The 24,944-nt window shown below is 38.6% G+C and overlaps 2 protein-coding genes across 2 annotated transcripts in view; both read left to right on the top strand.

Moving 5' to 3' along the window:
- The window catches only part of LOC139708411 (SANT and BTB domain regulator of class switch recombination-like), a 32,043-nt gene extending 23,026 nt beyond the window's left edge, over positions 1 to 9,017 (top strand). The window contains exons 18-22 of the mRNA XM_071620362.1: positions 5,918 to 5,946; positions 6,651 to 6,718; positions 7,219 to 7,307; positions 8,441 to 8,529; positions 8,981 to 9,017. Of these exons, the coding sequence (XP_071476463.1) occupies positions 5,918 to 5,946; positions 6,651 to 6,718; positions 7,219 to 7,307; positions 8,441 to 8,529; positions 8,981 to 9,017 (312 nt within the window). The remainder of the gene's footprint in view (positions 1 to 5,917; positions 5,947 to 6,650; positions 6,719 to 7,218; positions 7,308 to 8,440; positions 8,530 to 8,980) is intronic.
- An 11,916-nt stretch (positions 9,018 to 20,933) lies between these two features.
- Positions 20,934 to 24,752, top strand: LOC139708404 (uncharacterized; the record flags this gene model as incomplete). The annotated part of the gene is made up of 2 exons (XM_071620357.1): positions 20,934 to 21,908; positions 24,568 to 24,752. Coding segments are annotated over exons 1-2 (950 nt in total), but the record flags the coding sequence as incomplete, so codon positions are not given.
- Positions 24,753 to 24,944: the final 192 nt, after the last annotated feature.

Below are 24,944 nucleotides of genomic sequence, written 5' to 3'. Positions count from 1 at the left end.
ATGGTTTATTATAGAAACAATTTCATTATAACTATTTTTCACATCATTTTTAACATTTAAACATCATTTATACTAATCAGCATTTTTACAGAGGTTGCTTCTATCTTTTAAGTTTTACTCACATTTTCGAACTACTGTATTTTGAAGAGTTACAGCTAGGTTTTTGTTTTATCTTCAAATGGTAGATAATGCCTTTAAAGCTACAAGAAAGACAAGTGTAGCAAAAACCCCTCCCATCATAATGTTTACTGAAGCACAGGTTGGAGCTGACTTCAACCTGCAACCCAATCATAGCATAGCAAATAAACATGTGATCAGTCAACTACCCACTATTATGAGAACGCAGTGAGAAAGGAGAAGGAGAGAGTTGATGGGGGAGGAAATGCTGCACTGTAGTGTAAACAAAACTTCTAACAAACATCCTGAGCTCCTCTGTAATCCCCACCCAATCCCTGGGCTAATTAGAGTGTAAACAATGGCTGATTATGAATGGGCCATCACACTTGGGGAATGTTCCCAGGCCTGGCCGCAAGATTCTGTGGCATTGACTTTTACTGCCTGATGACAGGTTCATTGACCCCCTTAGGGGAATCTATGGGGTCTGTTCACATAGGAGAAACACTGCTGTTTGCAGAGCTGCCAAGCCTCCCTGATTCTGCTGTAGTCTCCCTGAAAATGTCAAAATCTCTTCATGTCTAAATAAGAGAATGTTAAAATCTCCTTGATTTGGAAATCATTTTTGCCCATTGCACTGAATGTGACACACAGATATCTCCCTGATTGCTGTGTGGAATCTTCCTGATTTGGATGTGGGAATGTTGGCAGACTTGTGTTTGTGATGGTAGTAAAGGTATCCTGTGTGAATGCAGCAGCAAATGTGGAAATCTCCATTATTTTATTCAGTTGGTCAGTCCTTCAGGTCAGTGGATAAACTGGCTGTGCTTTCTTTCAGACACCTGCATTATGATCTGTTACAGAAATTCAGACTGCTAATGTCCTATTTAAAAGCCCAGTTAAACTGTTGGTACCACACATGTGATGTTTTGAGGGAGAGTGCTGTTAATAGTGTTATGATTTTAATCATTGACAACCCTCATAGATCCTTAATACTTAGAGTAAAACAAAGAAGAATCTGAGTATTTTGCTTGACAGTGATAATATTACTTTTGATAATCAATTTACTGTCAATGCTGGTATGTAATACCAATTGTGTGTTATTATGTACACATGACAGTGAGCTGACGTTAAATGCTTTCATGGTTCAAATGATACAGTATTTCTGTCACTGTTCTGTTTGCCAGAATGTTAATCCTTTAACAATTTAAGCTGAAAACTTGGTCTTCGTGTGCAACATTGTTTTTGTTTGTCTGTTTTTTTAGAATTAGGGGAAGTTCACCTCATGAGATTGTAATGAATATGAGATGCACAGATTGCACAAGAGTTTGGAAATTGCAGAATTTGTGTAGAATTCTATTGACCCTTCTTCTTCTTCTTCTTCTTCTTCTTCTTCTTCTTCTTCTTCTGATCGAGTCTGCCTCGTTTGATAGGCTGAAGATTCTTGCAGACTTGCACTTTTGACCCCTTCTTGGGGTATGAGAGTACAAACAAACAAAGAATATATAGATTACAGTGTAACAGACCAGTTAATACAATTCATGTAGATTATACATACCAGTAATGACACGAAAGATACAAAAGATTATAGGCCTATAGTGTTTGAGAATACAAACGTGAGTGAAAGAAAAAGAGAAAATACACAGACCATCTATGTGTATTAAAAATGACAGTCTTTTGCAAGCTAAACAAAGCAGATTGTTTCTTTATCCTACTGCTACAAGTATGTGCAGATCCACTTCTGTTTCTACCATCTGTGGTGCTTGAAAAAAAAAATTTCTAAGAATTTTGAATATTGAATTTTTTAGATTCCAGTAGTGACAATATTTAGATTTGGAAGACAAGAGATCATGAAATGCTAATATATTTACAAATTATATACAGGGGAAAAAAAAAAAAACTAAAACCACTCTTATGGTTCCAGACTCCACAATCTATGACAACATTGGCCAGATATCAAAGAAGTTCTTCCGCAACCGTCATAAGCTTGTTGATAACATGTTTCTCACTTAAGGGAATATTCATCCATCAAGACACTGGAGCCAGAATTCTATTGCATCATTTGGCAGGATGAATACTATCCATGAAACTGACCCTGTTTTCACTCAGTGGTGTAACAAGCATGCATTGTCTCTTGAGGGGAGGGGCCTGGAAGGGGATAAGTTCAAAACAAAGAGCTCCCGTGTGAACCAACTCTCCTTGAATGTGACAGCCACAAGTTTATCATTATGTGGTCATCAGATACCAAGTACTTTAGCTTCTCATATCAATCCCCCTTATCTCCCCTCCCCCCATACCTCCTCCCCCACCCTTTACACACACTTTGTCTCTACCCCACCTCTTCTTAGTTCAAATTCAAGTTCCCATTCTCCCCCTATTATGTTGAATCAGTAATGCACCATCACTTTTCTCCTTTCTTGTAATCTGCTCTCTGCATGCTGTGCTGCTTATCCTGTTATCCTCACTTCACATGCTGGACTCTTGAGGGCTTTTTACACTTGTAAATTTTTGCCTAGTCCCATACCAACGGTGGGGCTAAGGGTGGGGGGGGGGGCCTCAGCCCCACCATTGGTACGGGACTATCCTTCGCCCACTTTCTGTTTACACTCGTTTTTGCCAAAGCGGGCTAGCCCCACCGATAATCCCGTACTACTATCTGGCCCTCCAAAATAGCAGGGTTAGCACCGCAGCAAATTGCGGTGCTAGCACCGCAGTTGCGGTGCCAAGCAAGTGAGTGTAAACAGAACGAAAAAATAATCCTCGGCTAAGCGATGGAGATGAAGTCCGACCCTCACTGACCAATCAGAAATGAGGTAATCAAGTGCTGCCGGTGCGTGCGTGTACGTGTACCATACACAGCGTAATCATGAACATTCATGTGGTTTTGAAAGTACCGCACTAAGAAATATGAGTGTAAAAAGGTCAATTTTCTCCTTAGCCCCGGACAAGAGCTTAGTACGGGACTAATTGGCGAGTGTAAAAAGCTGAAAAAAATTGGTATGGGACTATTGATAGTCCTGGGTCAGAGAAAGTACGGGGTTAAGAAACACAAGTGTAAAAAGGGCTTAATTCAATCTTTTCAAAGATTCCTTCCTTTGTTCTTCTACTTTCTTTCTCTTCCTTTGCTGTCAGTGTGTCTCCTTGACTTTTTCCTTCGTTGTCAGGTGTCAGCTTCAAAATTGGGAAGATCGGCTTCTTTTCTTCGGCAGTAATATGATTGCAGTTGCACTGGTTTAAAGGGTATACACATGTTATTACCAATTCACTAATATTATGATTATCTGCATGTCATTGTCATGTTTCATTCTTTCAAGTTTGATACGGGATGAAACAAAATTCGAGTGAAATATCCCTTTATATATTGTTTGTTTGATTGATATTGACCGACAGTGAGATTGATATTTCCACTCATCGAATAATGTCGCTGCATTGTACCGTAACCACTGCTGTGCACTCAGTGCCAGTGACAAGCATGGCACAAGTCATTGACATCTTATCTCGAACTGACTTAAAGAGGTAATCCACCCCAAAAATGAATAGATTTCAAGAGAAGGAGAAAATAACCCATACAATACGATACAAAAATGACAAAAATTGGAGAAGAAATAAGGAAGATATGACATTGAAATTTCACATTTTTGGGGCACACACATCTTGACCAGTTGTTGTGATTGATCAAATCAGCAAGTTGACAATGTCTGACCCCCTAATGATTTTGTATTCATTTTGTATACAGAAATGACAAAAATTTCATATTTCAGCTGTATAAATCTAAAACTTGCCTTAAAACCATCCAAAATAAAAAAGAACAGATGCTAACTCTGATATATATCTTGGTATTGGAACATGCGTTTACTTGCATTAGCTAAAAATAGCAATTTTTCAGAATTTCATATAATACAATTGTACATACATGTATATACATGAAAAATTGTGAGGGTATGACATCATCAACTCACTCATTTTAATATTCATAAGACTGGTCAAGAAATGTTTTCTGAAAAAATGAAATTTCAAAAAATGTTATAGGCCTATCTTCCTTTATATCTTATTCGATTGTTGTCATTTTTGTATTGTTCTGTAGGGAATACTTTCCTCTTTCTTTTGAAGTTAATTTATTTGGGGGGAGGATTTCCTCTTCAAAGTTAAAGGGATCGTATAGTTTTGGTTAAGACCTAATTTCAGGTTTCTAACAGTTTTTGGTGAGATAATGAGAAACCTCTTATGAAATATGAAAGGGCATGTAATTCTATGAGGAATTCAACGTTTATTTGATGAAAATTGGTTTTGAAATGGCTGAGATATCCAAAAAAGAGCGATTCAAATAAAGTGTGGGACCCACACATTATTACGATCGCTTTGTTTTACTTTGTTTTGGATGTTTCAGTCATTTCAAACCTGATTTTCATCAAATAAACTTTGAATTCCTCTTAAAATGGTATGCTCTGCACTATATCATAAGTGTTTTCTTGGTATCTTGCAAAAAGTTAAAAGCCCAATTCTCATCTCCACCAATACTGTACCATCCCTTTAAAAGTCACAGTCCGCTACGATGATTGGAATATGTCCCATCATGTACTCGCACGATAATGGTTGAACATGTGTTTGTTCTGAGTGAGATTTGGCACTGAAAATACATGAAAACAGGAGGGGAAATGTCAGCCAGTTGACATCCGGAGAGAATCCGGATAATCGATGTCCAACGGGATAATCTCAACTATTACCTACAAAATTAGTTGTACCATTTATTTATGGGCCAGTGTACAGAGAACCCTTTTGTGCCAATTTTGATAGGAAGTAGAGTAGATAACATACTGGTGTGAATAGGGGCATGGTTGGCACATTTGGTCTGGGTGTGAGATTTATGGATGGTACTGGCCAGAATCACATCTGATTCCTAAGAAATTAGGTGGATTGAGGGTCTGCTCAGAATCAATTTGACTCATGGCTGTCAACAGCGCTGCTGAATCAGTCGGGTCATGGGGTCATTTTCTATCTTTTCTTCTTCCCTTTATTTTATTTTTTTTTTGGGGGGGGGGGAGGGGGGGGGGGAGGGGGGGGGAGGGGGGGAGGTTCAGTGTGTTCAACCAAAGCTATTTTTTTTCTTTGAAGTGATTATTGTTACACTCCAAGCCTATAGTATCCCCAGTCAAGCTAACATGTAGTCTGGGTTCTGTCCCTTTTTGGTACGATATTTTGCCAATTGTGACAAACCAAGAGACGGTGCGAACTTTCTGATTGCGACAATCATGAGACTGAGCCCCCATAGTTTTTCTCTCATATCGCAGTTCTCGTCACGCCCTCTAATGACTTGTTACTTACACTGAATCACTGCCACGAGTAAAAAGAGTCCAGAAGCTAGACTAGCTCACATAGTGCGAGAGCTTCTGGTGCATGTTTGATGGAAGAGAGAGAGAGAGAGAGAGAGGGAGGGAGAGGGAGGAGTGGGAAAGGGGGAGTAGGGAGTTGAGACTGGAAATGTAACAGGAGAGAATTGGCTTGAGCATCCATATGTGGTGAAGTTTCTAGAATTATGTTTCTGTTTTATCAGGGAGGGCTTTGCATCTCTCTCTCTCTCTCTCTGATGATTGATGTTCTCCGACATTAGCGTGGCAGATTATGCCCTCAACCAGGGAGGTGGGACACCTCCCACCTCCCTGCTAAAACACAAATCTTCATCAACAGACATGCAGAAATGAGTACATATGTAGTAAATTTCCATGATGTGCTAGATATATGTCACTATTACTCATAGTCATGGTGCAATTTTTTGTCTCTTTCTTTTTTCTTACCCTAACTGCAGGCATCAGCCAAGTCTAATTCAAATGTCCAGTAAGTTTTTGTTTGTTTGTTTTTTCTTTTACTATTTTTGGATGATATTGTGTGACTTTTAAAGGGATGGTTTAGTTTTTATTTAGATTGGGACTCGGGGAATTGCAACTTTTTTGCAAGATGATGAGAACAAGTTTTCTACCAATTATTCCTATTTACTGAATTTTAGGGTTGGCAGGTATGCATCAAATAGCACCAGTCCATCAATGGGGAAGTTATGACCATTTGCAGGTCTTACTTGATTCCTATGTAAAACATTCTTACTCCTGAGCAGTTTCTCAAAGCCTGGCTGTATACAAACCAGCAATCATATCATTCTTTTGCCTTGATCAATGCAGATAATGTCTTCATACAAGTCAATCGAAATCATGATTTCAATACTTTTAAAACAAAGCAGCAATCATATCTCATTTAGTTCAAAATATGGTATCATGTTATATAATGTTTCTGTGTAAACCAAAAGCCAGCATTCTGCCTTTCTTACATTTCTTATCATATGTTTCTTGATACGCATGAAATAGACCAGCAATCAATCATATCTCATATTGCTAAAAGAAAAGAATCAAAAAAAGAAATAAATCAAATTTAACAAAATATCTAATACATCATGCCATGGGATATTGCTTTGTCAGCCAAAAGCCAGTATTTCATTTGCAACTTTCTGACATTTCTTCTCCATGACACACCGACCACTGATCTTTCAGAATCCATCGCAAGAAATGGGACGCCACACGCTCTCTGCGCTTCAACCAAGATACTCAGAGGGAAGAAGGTGAGTGAATGCAAACGTTTCATGTGGCCTGGCTGGGATAGAATTACACGGAGGGCATAGAAAGGAAGGGTTAGACGTTATCAGTTTCCATCACCTATAAACATACTTTTACAGAAGAAAAAAACAAAACAGTGTACACATTGTACGATAGATGGATAGATAGATAGATAGATAGATAGATAGATAGATAGATAGATAGATAGATCGATAGATAGGTAAATAATGTTAAAAGTGGAAATCTTTTCAGTGTGGATATTTTTCTGGGTTTTATGCAACATAAAACTAGCATGAAAATAAAAACGCAATTTTTTTTGTATCAACTGTATGCCATACATTTTTGGTTAGAAATTGTAGATAGCAGCTTCCTAAGTAATAAAAAATGTTCTCATGCAATCCTCTCATGGATATGTTCATCTGCAGTCTTTTTGGTCATTATGTCATCTGTTTGAGTACAAGGAAGCTGAATGCTATTCATCTTTGCCTGATTTCTGTCCTGGTAGATCAGCTGCGCAGTAACTTCCTCGTCCAGCACTTGATCAAGATGAGGATCTCCTCAGGAGAGAAGCAGGAGAAGACCAAAGTCAAGGAGGTGAGTTTTCACATCCCCACCCCACCCCCCTCCAACACCCCATTTTTACATGATGCAGCTGGCAATTCAAGAAGGATGCATAACACAGTTGACATTGGATGCATTCATCAGCTCACTTCTGGCACAAAAGGAAGGTTTCCAAACAACTTTCAGGGAGTTTTGGGCAGTTGATGACCGCAAAGCTGTTTTGATTATTGGGTTAGAAACGCAATTCTGAAATGCTAATGAAAGTGTAATCGCAAATGTGTTTGAGCTAGAAACACATTTCTGTAGAGTTCATAAACGCAAAGTCGTTTTGAAATGCGTTTATAGCTTGGACCTGCCCACGCCAACCACTGCCAACTACACATCTCAGCTCCTTGGTCAAACCGTGCAATGGAGCTGTGCAGTGACAAGGCCGCCCAGTTGACTGACGACAGTGCTGATAAACTCAACAACTTGAGAAACACGATCCATAGAGCATTTGCACACACGTTTTGATAGTGGGTATTTAGACACATTTCAAACATGGGGAAAGTTGGTAAATGCAGCCTTGGATTCAAAGTATAGAGTGTGCTTATTCTCCATGAACTACAATATCTAAACAATGTACGTTTTATAGTTACTTGATAGCACAACCTTGATAGTGCCAGTGGGAAGAAATGAAGGCAGAGATAGAATGGCCACGGCTGATGGTTGTTCGAGAAATGCTAATGGGTGACTAATTGTATAGGAGGTGCAATGTCACTTGACCACTGGAAAGTTTAAGGTGATGATCATGATGTGATAGTGATGTAGCTTACAGGCTGAGACAAACTTGCAATTTGGCCATACAAAAATGTTCATATTCGCACACCCCATTATGAAGACAGAACACCTCTCTTCCAAGTTTTCAGTGTGTCAGTTGTCATCCCTATGTGTTTAAGGCTTCAAAATTAGCAGAAATCATCCTTTGTCACAAATGACTGACAAATATAAAAGTGCTGAAGATTTGTAAGATGTGTCTCCGAAACGTGTTGAGATTCATTTTCTTACATGTTGTTAATGTTGGAATATCTACAAATCTTTGTCAGACTGAATGCATAATTTGCCTGGCTGTGATAAGTTTACATGTCAAGCTAATGTCACCGTTTACATACTCGCCTTCATTGTAGTTTGCGGGAGGGATGTTCAGCAAAGTGGATGCACAATTCAGGGCCAGTATGCAAGTCACCAAGCCTGTGGGCCTGCAACCTTTATCCAGGTGAGTAGGATCTCTTGGTTTTGGAATGCTGCCTCGAGAGTTACAATATAATGAGGAGATTATTTTTTTTTTACCCCCAGGATCTCTTGGGTTTTTGAATGCTGCCTCTAAAGTTACCCCATAATGAGGAGATTACTTTTTAACCCCCAATGTATCTTATTGCTCAGGTGTGTGACTTGTCTGCGGAATATTGTATTAATGGGTTTGTGGTATTACCGTACTTGACAAATGCTGCAACATTCTTCATGACAAAGTAAGATAACAGCTGCCTGAAATTTTCAGCAGATATTTTGTAGAGTTCAATGTACACACTTAATCATGGCACTTTGATATTAATTTTCCATTGTTCTTTTATATAAATGCTGTATTCTGGTTATCTATGTCCAGAGAAGTGGATATTACTGAGAGTATGTACTTTACCCTCTTTCTTCCACCCCTTCTGTATTGACAGGACCAAAAGCCGCAACATTCAGAACAAGATGTCGTGATGGTTTCCTTGAGTGCGTCAAGAGTTCATCTTCTCTTCGAGGCAAAGCTGATTTCTCTCTCGTTCACTGAAAATAGATTTATTGATTGCATTCAGAAAAAAGGGAGTGGATGTACAATCGAAGAAATGCTAGCAGAGACTGCTCTGAACATTAGACATAAGAGCAATGTGTCATTGACCTGTGATGACACACATAGAATTAGCTCAGTGTGGAACATCAGTTGTGTGCTTACAAACTAGAAGTCAGCACTGGTTGGCCTTGATATCAGGTCTTATGAGCAAAGTCTTGTCTGCGTTTTTTGCTGAGTTTGTGACGGGAGTCACGTGTAGTTTTCTTTGCCCATAATGGGCCAATGAGGCTAAGGGTTTGTAAGCTTTCAGTCAGACCATTTGATCCGTCCTTATATCACATGCATGAGACATGGGACACAGTATTCGTCAGCTTGAATACATCATATTTTAGCATCTACGACCAAAAGTCTGTCACAGTTGGGCTGATGGCTTCATGATGAGACACTGTGAAACAGAAATATTTGTGGCATGAAACTTTTCGCAAATCGCCACAGACATACAATGCATTGTGTAGACAACACGTTCGTGTGCATGTTACTTTCATGAATCTTGGCTCCTTGCGAAATACATGAAAGCCTCATACATGCAAAAAATTTCTGATTTTACAGTAGGTGACCTGATCCCAGTGGCTTCTCTGCACATTGCATGCTGGTTTCACTTGACAGCTTGCTAACTTCGCGTACTTTGCTCAACCACACTACTGCAAAAACAGATTGTTAAACCACAATATGCCACAGAACATTTACAGCATCTCATGCAATTCCATTTCTCAAGCAAAGTTTGCAGTGCATAGTGAGGTGTTCCATAGGGATATTTTGAGTGAATTCTGATTTTATGTCAAGGTTGTGTTTGAGAAAAGTCATGCCTTCCAGGCCTATAATAATTCAGGCACATGAATGTGTAATCATGACCAAGAAAACAGCTATGCAGTCTGTTGAAAAATCTGGCAATTTGCAAGAAAAATAGCCCTAGCTTTGTCATGAAATTTACATCACAGCAAAATATGCAATCTTCACTCCAAATTCGATGTTTCGCATTTCTAGCATAAGCATATCTGTAAAAAATTACATGGGTTTAAAAAAAAAAAAGCCTTCAAAAAGTGCCTATGTGTATAGTGCAGCACACAGTGGGTTTACACAGTAGTGCACAAAGAGTTCACGGAAGTCGTTTGTGATGCCATTCATCCAAAAAAGGTCATCATTCCAAGGCACTGTGTTACGTCATATGGTCTGTCTCCAGGGTACCATTTCATGAAAGTTGTCAGTCTCCGACAATTACCAGATTAACAATCAGTGACCAGAGCTCCTCAGCCAATCAAAGCCATGGTTTTTACTTAAAGGACAAGTTCACCTTCATAAACATGTGGGTTGAGTGAATGCAGCAATATTAGTAGAACCAAGGAGGTACTTGCCTAGTACCTCCTTGGTAGAACACATCAGTGAGAGTTTGAGCAAAATCGGACAATCCGTTAAAAAGTTATGAATTTTTGAAGTTTCTGCTCAGTCACGGCTGGATGAGAAGACTTCTATAGCTTGTGATGTCACATGAGTACACGGTCACATGAGTACAACGATATAAAGAAAGAATAAAGAAAATTCAACATATTTCCATTTTTCTCGCATACCAAAAGAACACTCGACTTCTCTCTTTCAGAAGGCAGGGGGAATAATATTACTAACATACGTCAGTAGCAAGTCGAAGAACTGTGCACTTTATTCAAAAAGTAAAGTTTTGTGAAATTCTCTTTTTATTTTCCTTATATAGTTGTACGCATGTGACATCATACACTGTAGTAGTCTTCTCTTCCAGCAGTGACTGCGCAGATACTTAAAATATTTGTAACCTTTGAACGGATTGTCCAATTTTCCTCAAACTTTCACTGATGTGTTCTACTAATATTGCTGCATTCTCTCAATCCTTATGTATATGAAGGTGGACTTGTCCTTTAAAATTGTCAGACTGACAACTTTTTAGGGCTGACAACTTAAACACTCATGAAATGATCCCCAGTTTTTGAAGTTCAGGCAAATATCCTTGATGTGTATGCCTGAAATGTTTTTGATAATGGAGGATTTATATCCATGAAAACCTGAAATTGCAAGTGTGAGTTGTCACAGTGGATGACCAGGTACAAGTGGCATGAATTGGCAGTATCCAATCATTAGCAATTTTATGATTTAGACTACACTGAGTGTAATAAAAAACAATGCAGTTGTTTTTCATACATACATGTTGAAATCATTGTGGCTGCTTAAAGAATGATAGATGGTTATTTCTCTGCACTCAAAGCCTTAGCCCCATTTTGACAAGTGCTGCAAACTCTTTCTTTCCTTTCATGCTAAGGTTCCTCAATCTAGATGAATAATCAATCTAGTGTAGAGGTAGTGCATGCAGTTTAGCACTAAAGCTGATTTTTAAGCCATCCAGTTTTTAGCTGATGAATGACTGCTAAAACAGGAATTACTTCGGGCAAACTCTAGAAGATAAATGATTGCTCCTCTTTTATGATTACAGAGTTTATGTCAATGCCAAAACGATATCATACCCTGAAGTCATAGTTGATAGTGCCAGAGTAATTTTTCTCACCATGTGAATTTGTCATGCAATATTGCATTCAGAATAATTCCTGGGAACGTAGGATTGTTTGTTTTGTTTTGTTTTGTATGGTCTTGGTGTTATTGTTTTAATGGTAGTCATAAGTTTTAGCGGCGTTTTTCAGATCATGACCCCTAAAACAAGATCAATGTGCTTATTTTTAGGCACTATCACCAAGTGTTTTTTCAAGACAAGATGCAGGATAGGATAAATACGAACAGAAACACAAGGGAGAAAAGAAGTGTTACATTCTAGCTTACTTTAGCAGTGTCTTGCCATCATAGCCTTCCCTGGTTAGAAATCAACTTACTCTTAATATTGATGTTAAAGAGAAATAGACTTGTCATAAAACAATGAAATGATTGCTGAAATAGAAGATTCTATTGATTACTGAAATTCATGATAATATTGTATCAGCCATACAGGGGAGCCTTGTTTTACATTATAACAATGAATTAAAACAGTGACCATTGCCACGTTATACAGGCAACTCCTTTTAAAACAAAGTCATTGGGACCAGCAGTTCTCTTTCTTCATATAAATTTTTCATTATATAGTACATTAAAGATATATAGTTGATAATTTCGGGACTTGGATTTCAAACTTTGTTGTAACAAGAATTTTGTTACAACCGTATTTGTTATATCAGGAGTGCACTGTATCAGGGTTTTCACTTTATCAAGGTACAAACACAAAGAAACATGAAGGGTTGGGAGCTGCAGAATCACCTTGCCAGAGGACGGTTGTATTATATCCAACCCCTGTACAGATTGTATAACGCGATTCCACTGTATCATTGTCAAATAGAAAGCACTCAAATGCATGATGCACATTTGATGAAAGCAGTTAAACGGAAGCTAAAGATCAGTGATTGTGTAAGGTGGTGTTGACAATGTGAATGCCAACGAACTATCTGGCGTGGCATCATGCCACAACCTAAAAAAAAAAAAAGGTCCTTGAAGACAGAATATGCTGATTTCCTTCGTAGTAACTGAACAAAAATCATAGTCTGATCTTTTGCCCTACAAAATATGAGTACAATGTACATGTACTTTAATGCAGAGCTACAATTACTAGATCAGTTTGGTTATGCTATCGTTTCTATTGAAAACCTTGAAGAAAACTTGTTGATGTTCAAGTTTGTTAAAGATGCTGTACTTTTTCAATTTCTCTGACTTACTTTTTTAGTTTCAAAATATTCATTCAAAACAGTGTGTCTTCTGAAGTGTATTTGATGTCAGATAATTATATTGTATTATGCATGATGTGTACATACATTGTAAGTCTTTCAATGCAATGGAGTTGCCTTTCATGGAATAACCTTATCAGCTGATGATATTATATTACAAACATACAACAACAAAAAATCATTGTTTCTTATAAAGTGTTGTCTGTTTGTTATGTTTGAATGGTTGGCGGTGTGTGTTTTAGTCCTTCTGGGATAAATAGACATTGTTTTGGCTGTGATTTGTTTTTTCCTAAATGATGCTTATGAGAATCATCAGTGAAACTTAAAGGGATCGTATAGTATTGGTGGAGGTGAGGATTGAGCTTATAACTTATTGCGAGATACCAAGAAACCACTCATGATATAATACAGTGAATTCAAAGTGTATTCAATGAAAATCGGTTTTGGAATGGCTGAGACATTAAAAAAAAAACAAAGTAAAACAAAGAGATCCTTATAAAAGGCGGGTCCCACCTTTTATCAGGATTGCTCTGTTTTGGATATCTCGGCTATTTCAAGACGAATTTTCATCAAATAAATGTTGAATCTCTCTTGGAATTACATGCTCTTTCATATTTCATAAGATGTTTCTCATTATCTCACACACACACACACAAAGAAAAAATGTTAAAAACCGGAAGGTAGGTATCAACCAAAACTATACGATCCCTTTAACATTTGCAGTTTGGAAGGCTAGAACAATTACACTATCAAGATGTATTGAGTACTGATTTTATGTCCTTCAGTCAGGCAGTGCGAGTTGAACTTTACTTCATTAGATATGTTTAGCCGTCATGTTTTTAAGAGCAAATTGGTAAAGATATCAAACAGCACATCATTGACTACCACAACTAATTAGCATTGTTGCCCTCGTTGTCGTCGCCATTCATCATCATCATCATCACCATCATCATCATCATCACCATCATCATCACCATCATCATTATCACTGTCAGTAGACCTATTACCATCATCACATCCATCAAATTCACTTACTCTGATCATCATTAGCCCAGGTCTGTATAACCATGGACCTTGGGAGAAGTCTTTGGTATAACTATTGTATAGTCATGTATAGATTGTTATTTTGAGTGCAGTTATCAAAATGAGTAGGTGGATTGCGAGAGGCCTGGGAAGATCCTGTTACGGTGTCTGAGCTGGAGTTGAAGTTTCTGCTTGCTTTGTCCGATCGAGGGAGGGGAAATTTAGTTTCTGGTTTTGTTTTGTTTTTGTTGTTGTTTTTTTTTTTCTTTCTTTCTTGAAATCGAGTTTCACTTGTTTTGTAGTCCGGTTTTGAGAACCATGGCAGAGGTACAAGTGCATAAATGTACTTTCAAAACATGTTTTTGCACCCCTCCCGCTTCAGTGCCGACCGAGCTTATCATCTCCACACTGCCCTTGAATGTGGATCAAACTGTATGCATAATTTTGTCGTTCTAAACTAAGAGTAATACATTTCAGGTCTTTAGTACCCCCTCAAGTAAATGCATACATGTATTTTCAATTTGATTACGGTGGTATGTTACTGTAATTTTGGACACTCGCGCTGTGACCTTTCTGACCTACCCAAGGTTTTCATCCAGTGAATGTCCCCACGTCGAAAAATGAACAGGTCGTCTCCAAAGAGAAGGGCGAGGAATTTCGCGCCTTTCCTTATGACGTAACGAGGTGGTCCACCTTGCCTGATCGATGGTGTCTGAGTATCGTACCCTGATGAGAGATTTAGGACTTGGTTAACCTTGCAAATAGCGGCTGGTAGAGTAACAGTTCTGACGTGTAGATTTGAACCACGAATTCGGTGTAAACATTCGGGGTGGCGGGAAGATTAATCAAATTTACTCCAGAAAGTGTGGATGTATGGGTGGGGATCTAGGCCGCGAGGGAATCAATTCTGTATAATCTTCTGGTTTGGGTTTCTTGACCCCTAGATTTATTTGTTTCGGATTCACATCTGTATTCCTGCGAATTTAGTGTAACGGAGAAAATATCAGCACTTTGGATTGCGTTGCATGATCAATAGATAAACATCATGACGCCGGAATGTGATTTTCCTTCAACATCTACAAAAGACATGGTAACTATGTGAATAAAAGCAGGAATGTGTCACCTCCCTGTACAAAGCTTGTAACAAGCGTGGTCGTTGTATATCAGATTAGTAATGAGTGTATGAGATAGAAGTTTCAATCATCTGCAAAGTGTCTTAAAGTTTCACAAAAAGAATGGATTTTTAAGTGGCAGTGCTTTGACTTTCATTAAACCCATACAAAATGTGATAGTGTTCTTGGATGAAGAGTTTATAAGTTTTCTTGGAATATTTTGGATAGGATCCCATCATGTAGGCCAAGATGATTTCGAAAAGTTCTTTGAAAGAGCAAAGTCAAACAGAACCACGAAGCAGACGAGACAACAATTTTGCGGCACGCCGATTTTTTAGATAATTACGTAGAATGATACCACTGATATTAAATATGCCAATTAGATGAGGTGACGACATCTCTTCAAAATTATCCCACAACTTGCAATCTTATATTCGCTAAATTCCTTCTTTTTGAATGAATACATTAAAACATTTTTTTTCGCAGCAAAATGTACGGGAGTCATAATATAATCCAATATGTCTAAAAACTTAAAGGGGACTACTGGTATACTTATTGAGTTTACACATTGACAAGTTAGTTCCTGAACATGTGTACAATCATTTACTAATATATCAGCGTTTGACTCAGATGACTGTTTCTGAAAAAAAAAAAAAAGAGATATGAGATAGTCAAATACAACAGACTTGCTGCTTTTGTCCGATTGAAATGAACTTGTCACTTTCTTAATGTTACTTTTTATAATGGAGTTTCTCGTTGATATTTTACTTCGTTCATCAAGCAGAAGTATCCACAAAACGTGCTCTGGCCAAAGTCTAGATAACAATGTTATGACAAGCGAGTGGCGTGCTAATATCTTTTCCAGGATATATACCTTCATCAGAGGGGATATACTTCCTCACATCATGACTCCTTTTTTACCTCTTTCTCCATACAGTGAGTGAGGGGAGAGAAGAAAACATGTAGAGTTTTGTGGTTTTTGTCACCAATATTCGCGAGGAGGCCATTATGAACAACCGGATTAGAACAAACTGTCACAAGATTGCTTCACGTATATTACATATATATTACACTTTCTTCCCTATATACTTTGTAGGACAACACATTGTTTTTTGTTTTAAAGAATATTTTATTCTTCATCAATGGGAAACATAATATACAAACAAATTTATACAAAATTGTCTGGACCAGTTTCATAATCATTTTTGTCAATGGATACAAAATTTTTTACCAAAACTTAACATCAATTTAATATATTTTGATACACTTACATTTTTTTTTCACAATCCATATACACAATCCATATACACATCTCTTCTTTTCTATTTTTACACTAGTAATCCCTCATTCTCTTTTTAATTTTATTCCTTCCTTGCATTACAAATTTTATTAACTAAATCAGTTACCCCCCCCCCCCTCCAAAAAAAAAATGGTTTCTTTTCAGCATTCATTCAATCCAACTTGAAATATCAATATCCATTGATTGAAGTTTATTGTTAAAAAACAAAACAAAAACCCACACGCAACCCCCCCCCCACCACCCTATACCCTCGTCCATTTTCCCTCTTATTACCCTACCCCATTCCCCCCTCCCCCATCCAAAACCCCCATCACAACAAAACCTCAAAGGCAACTGAAACCTGTGTGTCCTGACATACATTATAACACATATTTCAATACGAGTGCGTGGGAAGGCATTTCCTGGTGGATGTGCAGCAGTCAAAGCAAAACAAATTCTCAATTCTTTTTCCAATTTTCCCACTTTTGTACTTGTAGCACTAGCACCCGAGTTTGTCTCTTTCTGTCTTTTTTTTTTCGGGGAAGAAGTATGATGAATCCTCATTTATCAGTGACGAAACAAGAAAGCTTTGTGCAATCATGAAGCCATGCTGCGTGTGCATGCCTATGAATATTCTTTCGTCTACACCAAACACACGAAAACGAACAGACACACTGTGCCACATCTTGATCGTGGTGTAGTATTGGTTTAGGTGAGAATTCAGCTTTTAACTTTTTTGCGAGATACTTAGAAACCACTTCCTGAAATGTTAAAGAGCGTACAATTCTCAAAGAGGAATTCAAAGTTTATTTGACGATAATCGGTTTTTTAACTGATTGAGATATCAAAAAAAAAAGTAAAATAAAGCGATGCTAAAAAGTTTTTGGATACCACAGCCATTTCAAAACCAATTCCCATCAAATAAACTTTGAATTCCCCTTAAAATCGTACGCCCTTTCATTATTTCATAATATGTTTCTCATTATATCAAAAAAGCAATCATCATCAAAAAAGTTGGAAACATGTAGCTCCATCTCAGCTGAAACTGTATCATCCCTTTAAATCCCGCTATCGTCGATCGACGATATCTCTCCCAATGCAAACAGATAAACTGACAATGAGTCGTCAGTCTCCCCCCGAGACTCAGCTCATCATACTATCACGGCCATCTTTACCATTTATCTCCTTTTCGACCAGATTAATCCTCAGAGCTAACAGAACGACACCCGCGAAGTTCGCCACGAAATTCCTGTGAACCGTCGTTCTGCTTATAGCGACTGAAACACAAGCGATTTATTTTGGAGAAAGAAATGGTATAACCAAGGAGGTACTAGGCAAGCCTAGTACCTCCTTGGTATAACGGACGCAAGACAGACTCCAGCTTAATTGTTCTGCCCTTTTGTTTTCTATTGGCATGAATGAGTCGCATCAGGCATTGTCATTGGACGCGGTGATATCATTGCGATCGGTATGAACCAACGAATACAAAAATTAATGTCCGTTTAATGATACATGTATTTGGGATCGTTTGCGTTTTCCGGCCGGGCTTGCCTTCTTAGCTCTGGCCTGCTCGTTTACTTGCACATGCCGGAATAATATTTGTACATGTACATCATTTTCTGTTTGCACCCTACAGTCTACCGGCCCTCGTTCTCCTAGCACTAGCATTGAGGTATAGCCAGCTAATTGACGATTGGCTGTATATATTGTTGCCAATATTTTTCACACTTGCCTTTACCTTACTGACTGCCTAAGTAAAACAGATGGATGGACTGACTACAACCAATTACCATGTTGTAACTAATAATCAGTCACCCATGTCCAATCGAGCAAAGGTATACTCAGTCAGTAGTGATATGTCTGACCTCAGTAAAAAGTCTCTGTCGCACGAGGTTATATCCCGCGTAGTTCTTTGCTCAAAAAAATGAAGAAATGTCAGAAATTTGAGTACAATATTATCAAAGAAGGAAATGCTAAGAGACAGGCGTGTTAAATTACATCGAGATCTTTTGTTACATCTAGCAAACGCTGTTGCTTTGTGCAGGTCATTATTGTTAAATTAACATTGTCGTTAATTTTTTTTCCGGATCTAAGCGTCCTCATTTTGAACTTATGTTCTGGTCAACGGTGTCATGATACTTTATGACAAAGTTAGAAACACAATATTAGTGAAAATAGGCAACTTTGACACTCGCGGTAAACTCGCGGAAACTGCAGATGGAGGGGCAAGGGCATGGCCAAACATAGGCCTACTTTTCTATTTTTACTCATCATGTTTTAACGTCAGATAATACCAATGCATTAAATTACAAAGATCATCAAACCGACCATTCTAAACTTCTAGGAGACAAAAAATCCGACGTCATCAACATCGTCATCATCATTGTACAGCCACCGACACGATGAATCACTACGATTATCATCAGGGCGAGGGAGAGTGGCTTCTCCCGTGAATCGTCTGCGTGCGACATGCACTAGAAAAAAAAAAAAGGTCGAGAGTGATTCGTTGCCATGGGCACGGGGCACGCTATGCCTGCCGTCTCGACGTGACCTCATGAACTTTGAACATCGATGGGGTGCAAGTGGCCGTTGTGACGTTTCTAAACTTACACTGGATAGATGCAGGGAGGTGGGAGGAGATGATATGTTGTGTAATGCGATAATGTATACTTCTTCGCACGACAATACACTCTAGATAGCACAATGGACAGTGTTTAGACATGAAATTCTGATGTTATGATGAATCTCCACCTTCAGACTGCCGGTTGATGTGCAGCTACATTTCATCATACAGAGCGAACTATAGTAAACAGAGTCTGAAACTTTCCTTCTCGCTTTTAGGATTTGTGAAGATGGATGATTTGGAACGTCGTCACCGCTCAAAGGTCAGTGTTTAGCGTCCTGAATTTGAGATCGTTTTGTAACACTTTGAAACATACGTTTTGATATTGCCCTCGCAGATGATTTTGATATCTGAAACATTTTAGGTGTATACTATAGCTCATTATTTCAAACATTTTGTTTATCTGATGTATTATTTCTTACGAAATAGCTTACAAGTCTGTTTAAAAACCGAAATATCAACACATGTTCAAGTGAAGGTCTGTTTTTGCTCGTAATAAACCGATGAGTTAAATCAACTACAACACGTTCAAAGCCCAAAAAGGCAGGCATGCCGTATAGTTGACGCCAAGATTATTATGGTACTGGCGGGGTATTCTCCAGCAATAATTCTATCGGTATTTTGATACCTACAGAGTTCCCTTAATTTGTTGTCCTATAGGCAGGGACTTCCATATCTTGAGCTGCTATATCCTTACATAGACCATGACTGCTAAATTATGTCACGACTATATATGTCATGAAATAGCGGCAATGATGGTGTGTTGAGGTGATGGACGCCTGATATAGTGCGTCGTTCTTCGTCAGACGCTGCTCATTAGTGTACCAACTGTTATCTGCGTTTGTCTGTCACGCCAATCAAGTTAATCTGTTAAAGCGACAAAAGCTCTCTGTCTATACAGTACACGTATTAATCCGAACAGGCATTTTATACCTCACACCACATGGTGAATCGTTACAAACCACGCACTCAACCACCCAGTCAATCAAGTCGGGAAACTGACTGCCGAGGATTGATACTGTTTGATCATAAACCCATGAACTTTGATGAAGCTACGAAACCCAACTCGAGTGAGCATATAAACGTGGATAACTAGTCAGTGTTGCATAACGATAATGTTAGTGATCTGACGTTGACAATTGTTTTGCTGCCATGGATATGTCTTGCTTTTGGTTTCGTTGTATAACAGTTGCGATCTTGTGAATGAAAACTAAGAAAAGTTGTGACAACTTGTCTGAAAATATGTTTACTGACGGCACGAGCGTGTCGTGCTATGACTGCTAAAGAACATTAGATCTCTAATGAACCTTTTGACAAAGAATGCCACGCTTCTTTTGGAGCGTGGTAAATCATTGCAATCGAGGACAGGGCTCGGAATGCCACAACATAAGTACCTGTAGGCCTGCTGCCAAATACTGGTTGGATACCACCAGCCCGGTAACATTGGCTGCCTATTCGATGAAATAACAATTATCCTTGTGTGGGGTAAAGCGGTATGAATGGTCTCCGGTCTGATGATTTTAAAAAGATTGTCAATCAAGGTCGAGAGGTGGGGCACAAGAGAATGGGGTTACGGTTCATCGACGATGAGGGAATTGGATCTGTGTATTCACTGATTACTGGTACCGTGTCTGCGTTCTCACAGTTCATGAATTTGTAAACTATACCATGTGTAGAAGTGAGCATTGCAGCAGCAACTTATTTTCGATGTTTCTATCTATGCTTTGTATCTGTGGACAGGGAACCCTGACATGGTTCTAACCAGGGAGGTGACACGTTTGGCCGTGGCTGCACGCCGTAGATCGGAGAACAGTCCTACAGGCGACAGGCGTATATGTGACATCATATTTAGCTCTGAAATACTGCTGATGGATTGCCAAGCGTTTGTGGGATATTGATATGGCATCGTGATTCTGCTTCTATGTAAGACTTTTATGTAAGCCTTCTGCTGTTAAGATCGAACGTCAGAAATGTACTACAGCAAAATCTGCTGTATATACTTCCTATTGGCCGACTAGATATTATTTGCGCAAGCTCGATTACATAAGATGGCAAAATTTTTATATTTACAATACTTTTTGATTTCGTCTAGTCAAATCATAAATTCAATCTGTGTATAAACTACAGATTGCAAACCATGAGATGAACGTAAACCTTATCAGACACGAGTGACAATGTGAATTCGGAAAAAAAAATCGCCAGACGGATGACGAACACGTGACCGTCTACTCAAAATGGAAGAAACTTTGAGCGATTTTGAAGTTGATGGTGAGTCCGATGGCGAGATAAAGCATGTCAAGACAAAACCAAGGCGATGGAAAAAGCCCTTGGGTACTAAGTTTGTCCCGAAACAGTTGCCGAAGAAGGAAAACTTCTCGATTGATACACGCGACAGTAGAGTAACTTACTACCTCGAACCTGAATATTTGCACGATATTGCGCGCGAGCGCACGGCACAAGATAACGACTCGTCATCGGAAACTGCTGACAAGAGACCACTCGAAACCATCGATGTGGTGGATGAACCCGTCGATAGAATGCACCAATGGCCGAGGAAAAAGTCGCCCGCCAAACTGAGCTCCAATACAAAGCCGTCCTCAAAACGTAAGCCAACTTTTTCTCGTCAACTCCTGGAATTGTCTGACGATATTTCGACTGCAGATATCGCAGGCGATGGTTTCTTCAGGCAGTGCGTGTGTTCGTTGCCATGGGGATGCCACCAATCTCACTCCTCGTCCATGATGCAGAATGGTATCCCGCGAAGTGCGAGGAGCCAGGGTCGTGTGGACAGCACAAGGAGAACTAGACATCAGTCTACGAGAGGTTCCGTCGTTAAGGACGACGAACTAAATGGGTGGTTTCCCGCGAAAAGTTGGTGGGATGCTGGCGGAAACGATGCAAGCGCTGCCTCGTCTGTGAGGGAGACCAAGAAGAAAAAGGCCTATGATCCATTTTTGTTTCATCGAAACGAAGGAGACAGCGTGGCTTACACCTTCAAGGTAAGATGTGAATGCACACTCAGCAAAAAAAAAAGTAAACACGTTTTTAAGTTCATCTTTCTCATAGATTATTTAGCTATAATATTAATGTTTTATATACCATGTTGGAGGTAATTTAGTTGGTTACTAGCATCAACCTAGTAAGGCAATAAAAGGGGACACTTTACGTATGAGTCAACACATTCGTTTTTCTCTTCTAAGGCTCAAAAGTAAAAATTGCAAAAATTTACAAGTCGTTATTCAAGCGTATGTGCTCTGCCACATATAACAATGAAACAAAAGACAGATTCAACTCAATAAGAAATGCAAATTGATTTGCAAAAATCAATCTATGTATGATCTCTATTTGCCTCTGCCAGACTCCAAAGATCATGAAGATAAAGAAAGGCAAAAAGGAAATGGAGGAAAATGAAGAATCTTCTGTCAAATCCATATTCAAAAGACAAACGAAAAGAAGCAATGGTAACAAAAATTGTAGAAATTTTAAATGTTATTTCAAATTAAACATTTGAAATATCATTTGGTCCTTGAAACAGTCTCATTAATTCTTAAATTCCTTAATTAAAAGAGGAAATAAAGAAATTTTGTCCAGTTTATCACCTTAGCGGCTCACTCCCTGTGTCATTTAAACTTTGAGTTGACATCGAAAACTTATTTCTGCTATTTCACTCATATCTCTCATTGTGTTGAATTGGTCTTTTGTTATTATTGTTATTATGAAGGGCATTTGCATATTAATTTCAATATGTCAATTTCGTCAATTTTTACTTTGGTGCCAAGGAGGACAAAAGCGAATGTGTTCACTCATGCGCAAAATTTCCCTTTGTATAAACCTACCAGGTTAATAGCCAATTACAAATTGTAAATAACCTTTTATATGGTATATGACACAATGATTTTTATCAAAATCTTCTATGAAAAAAATGAACTCGAAAAAACGTTTACTTTCTTTTTTTTTTTGCTAAGTGTATAATCATCGTTTGGCATTGTTTTGGGGCAAACATTTGTGATATTACCATATCATGCGCGCAAGAAACATACACTGTATTACCTTTACCAACTTCATAGTTTTCTTACTTTCATAATGATAGTTAAGGTCACTTTTTTACATTGTGTAAGAAGATCATTGACTGTCAATCGCAGTTTTCCCCAATATCCCCAATATCCGTCACAATACAAATACTCTTTTATGAGAAGCAGTACAATTAATGGTCGAATCTTGACTGAGGCAATTCTACAGTTTTTTGTAATATGGATAGACGAAAATATTCATTAAATCGCTTTGCAAAATGGTATACAAATTTGATCACCTACACAATAAAGATAAAGTCCATGGAAAAGCAAGTGTTCGATTCACTATAAAAAAACAGAAGTCATGTTCATAAATAGAGTGTGTCTGGCATTATACTTTTACAGTCATTAATCGTCTTCAAGTCACAAAATGTTTGATGGATTACAAGCCTACCGCCCCTCCCCTCTTTCTTCTTTAAAATATGAGTGGATGATAAGGAAATCTTATTGACAATATCCCTTTTGTGGTGTATTTATTTCTTCATTGAGATTCATATTTTCAGGTTGAACACTAGATTGAAGTGACAGCAGATCTTGTGGGGGTACAGCAGATAGCGATCTTTCTACATTTCTTCTCAATTTCTGTAGTATTCAATGACAGAGCACTATATCATAATTGCTTTATACATCTTTTATGAAATTATCTGCTACACAGTGATAGTATCTTATTCTGAAGCAAATTTGACAGAAGTATATCTTTTCTCTCATCCGCTCCCCCACCTCAAGCAACTTTCAAGCTATTGTAACACCTTTATTTTGTAGTTGATGTTGTTCTTCGATGGCGTAATCGGTGTTACATTGGTATTAAACGTTTTCTCGACGCTCCAAAGAAAGGACCAAGAGACCAGTTCATGTACATGTGCAATCAAGGCTCTTTATTTATTCGAAGAAATGTTCACATCGGAATATGACAGCAATTATGATAACGGTGATAATATCCCAGGCGACGATGGAATATGCCATATTTAACAGATACAGTATTTGATGTAATAGGTGTAATAGGTGCTCCCCATCAAACGGCCATATATCTCCCCTAAAGAGGGATGGCAAGGGAGACCAACGCTTGTGTCTTTACCCGCAGAGGGTGAAAGAGAGAACTCCTTTCCAAAAGCACATGGTCACTTTTATATTACATGTATACAAGAAGGAGGGGCTTAATCTATGATATTCAAATATTCAAAATAGAGGGATTCAAATTAAAATAAAACAAAGGAGTAGGTTAGTAATGACCACTGTCAATCCTTGGGTCACTGACACCAATGACTCACATATCACATGATGGGGATGATGGGGGAGAAACTTAGCATTGGTAGACAATGGGGAGACAGGTTATCCAGAAATGTATGTGGGAGAGGTTAGGCTCCTAGGGAGGTAGGGTGTGTGGACTGACCACAGGATGTGATGACCAGTCGGGTTGGACAAAATTCTGAGAATAGCAATGAAGGAGTTTTCCCTCAAGTCTGTAGTGGTTGAAGCTTGGGTTTGTAGCAACAACACTCTTCCATTTGATATATTACACTATCATTCACACGTCTGACTGTTCTCTGTCTGGTGTTATACTTTCACATATATTTCTGTCTTGATTCAGCATTACCACGACTGGCAGGCGTATGTGGACGAGTACCGACGGTACTACACCGTAGGAGGCTCGGGAACGGGACTGAACTCCTTTCCCGTCCCGGAGGGTGGAGGTCGACAGGAAGCCATGGTGATCGTACGCACGCTGTCTGATAGCCTCCGACCCAGACTCAAGGAGTGCAACATTCCCGATTGGTTCGTTATCCAACCTTTGCAGAGTTGATCTTTGTTGTTTGACGATAGTTTAGTACATGTATTTGGGTTTCAAGCTTAAACTTTGTCATCTATTCATTTCTCATCGAATCTTTGAGGTAAAACAGTGAGTTTCGTTTTTTGCCCATATTTGCCATCAGAAATCTTATATATTTTTACACATTTTATCTCTTT

This window comes from Diadema antillarum, unplaced genomic scaffold (assembly GCF_040938485.1).
Source record: "Diadema antillarum isolate AM-2024a unplaced genomic scaffold, OU_Dant_1.0 seq00001334_RagTag, whole genome shotgun sequence".
NCBI classification, from domain to species: Eukaryota; Metazoa; Echinodermata; class Echinoidea; order Diadematoida; family Diadematidae; genus Diadema; species Diadema antillarum.
Note: the sequence above shows the minus strand (reverse complement) of the source record. Positions and strands in the feature narration are given on the sequence as shown.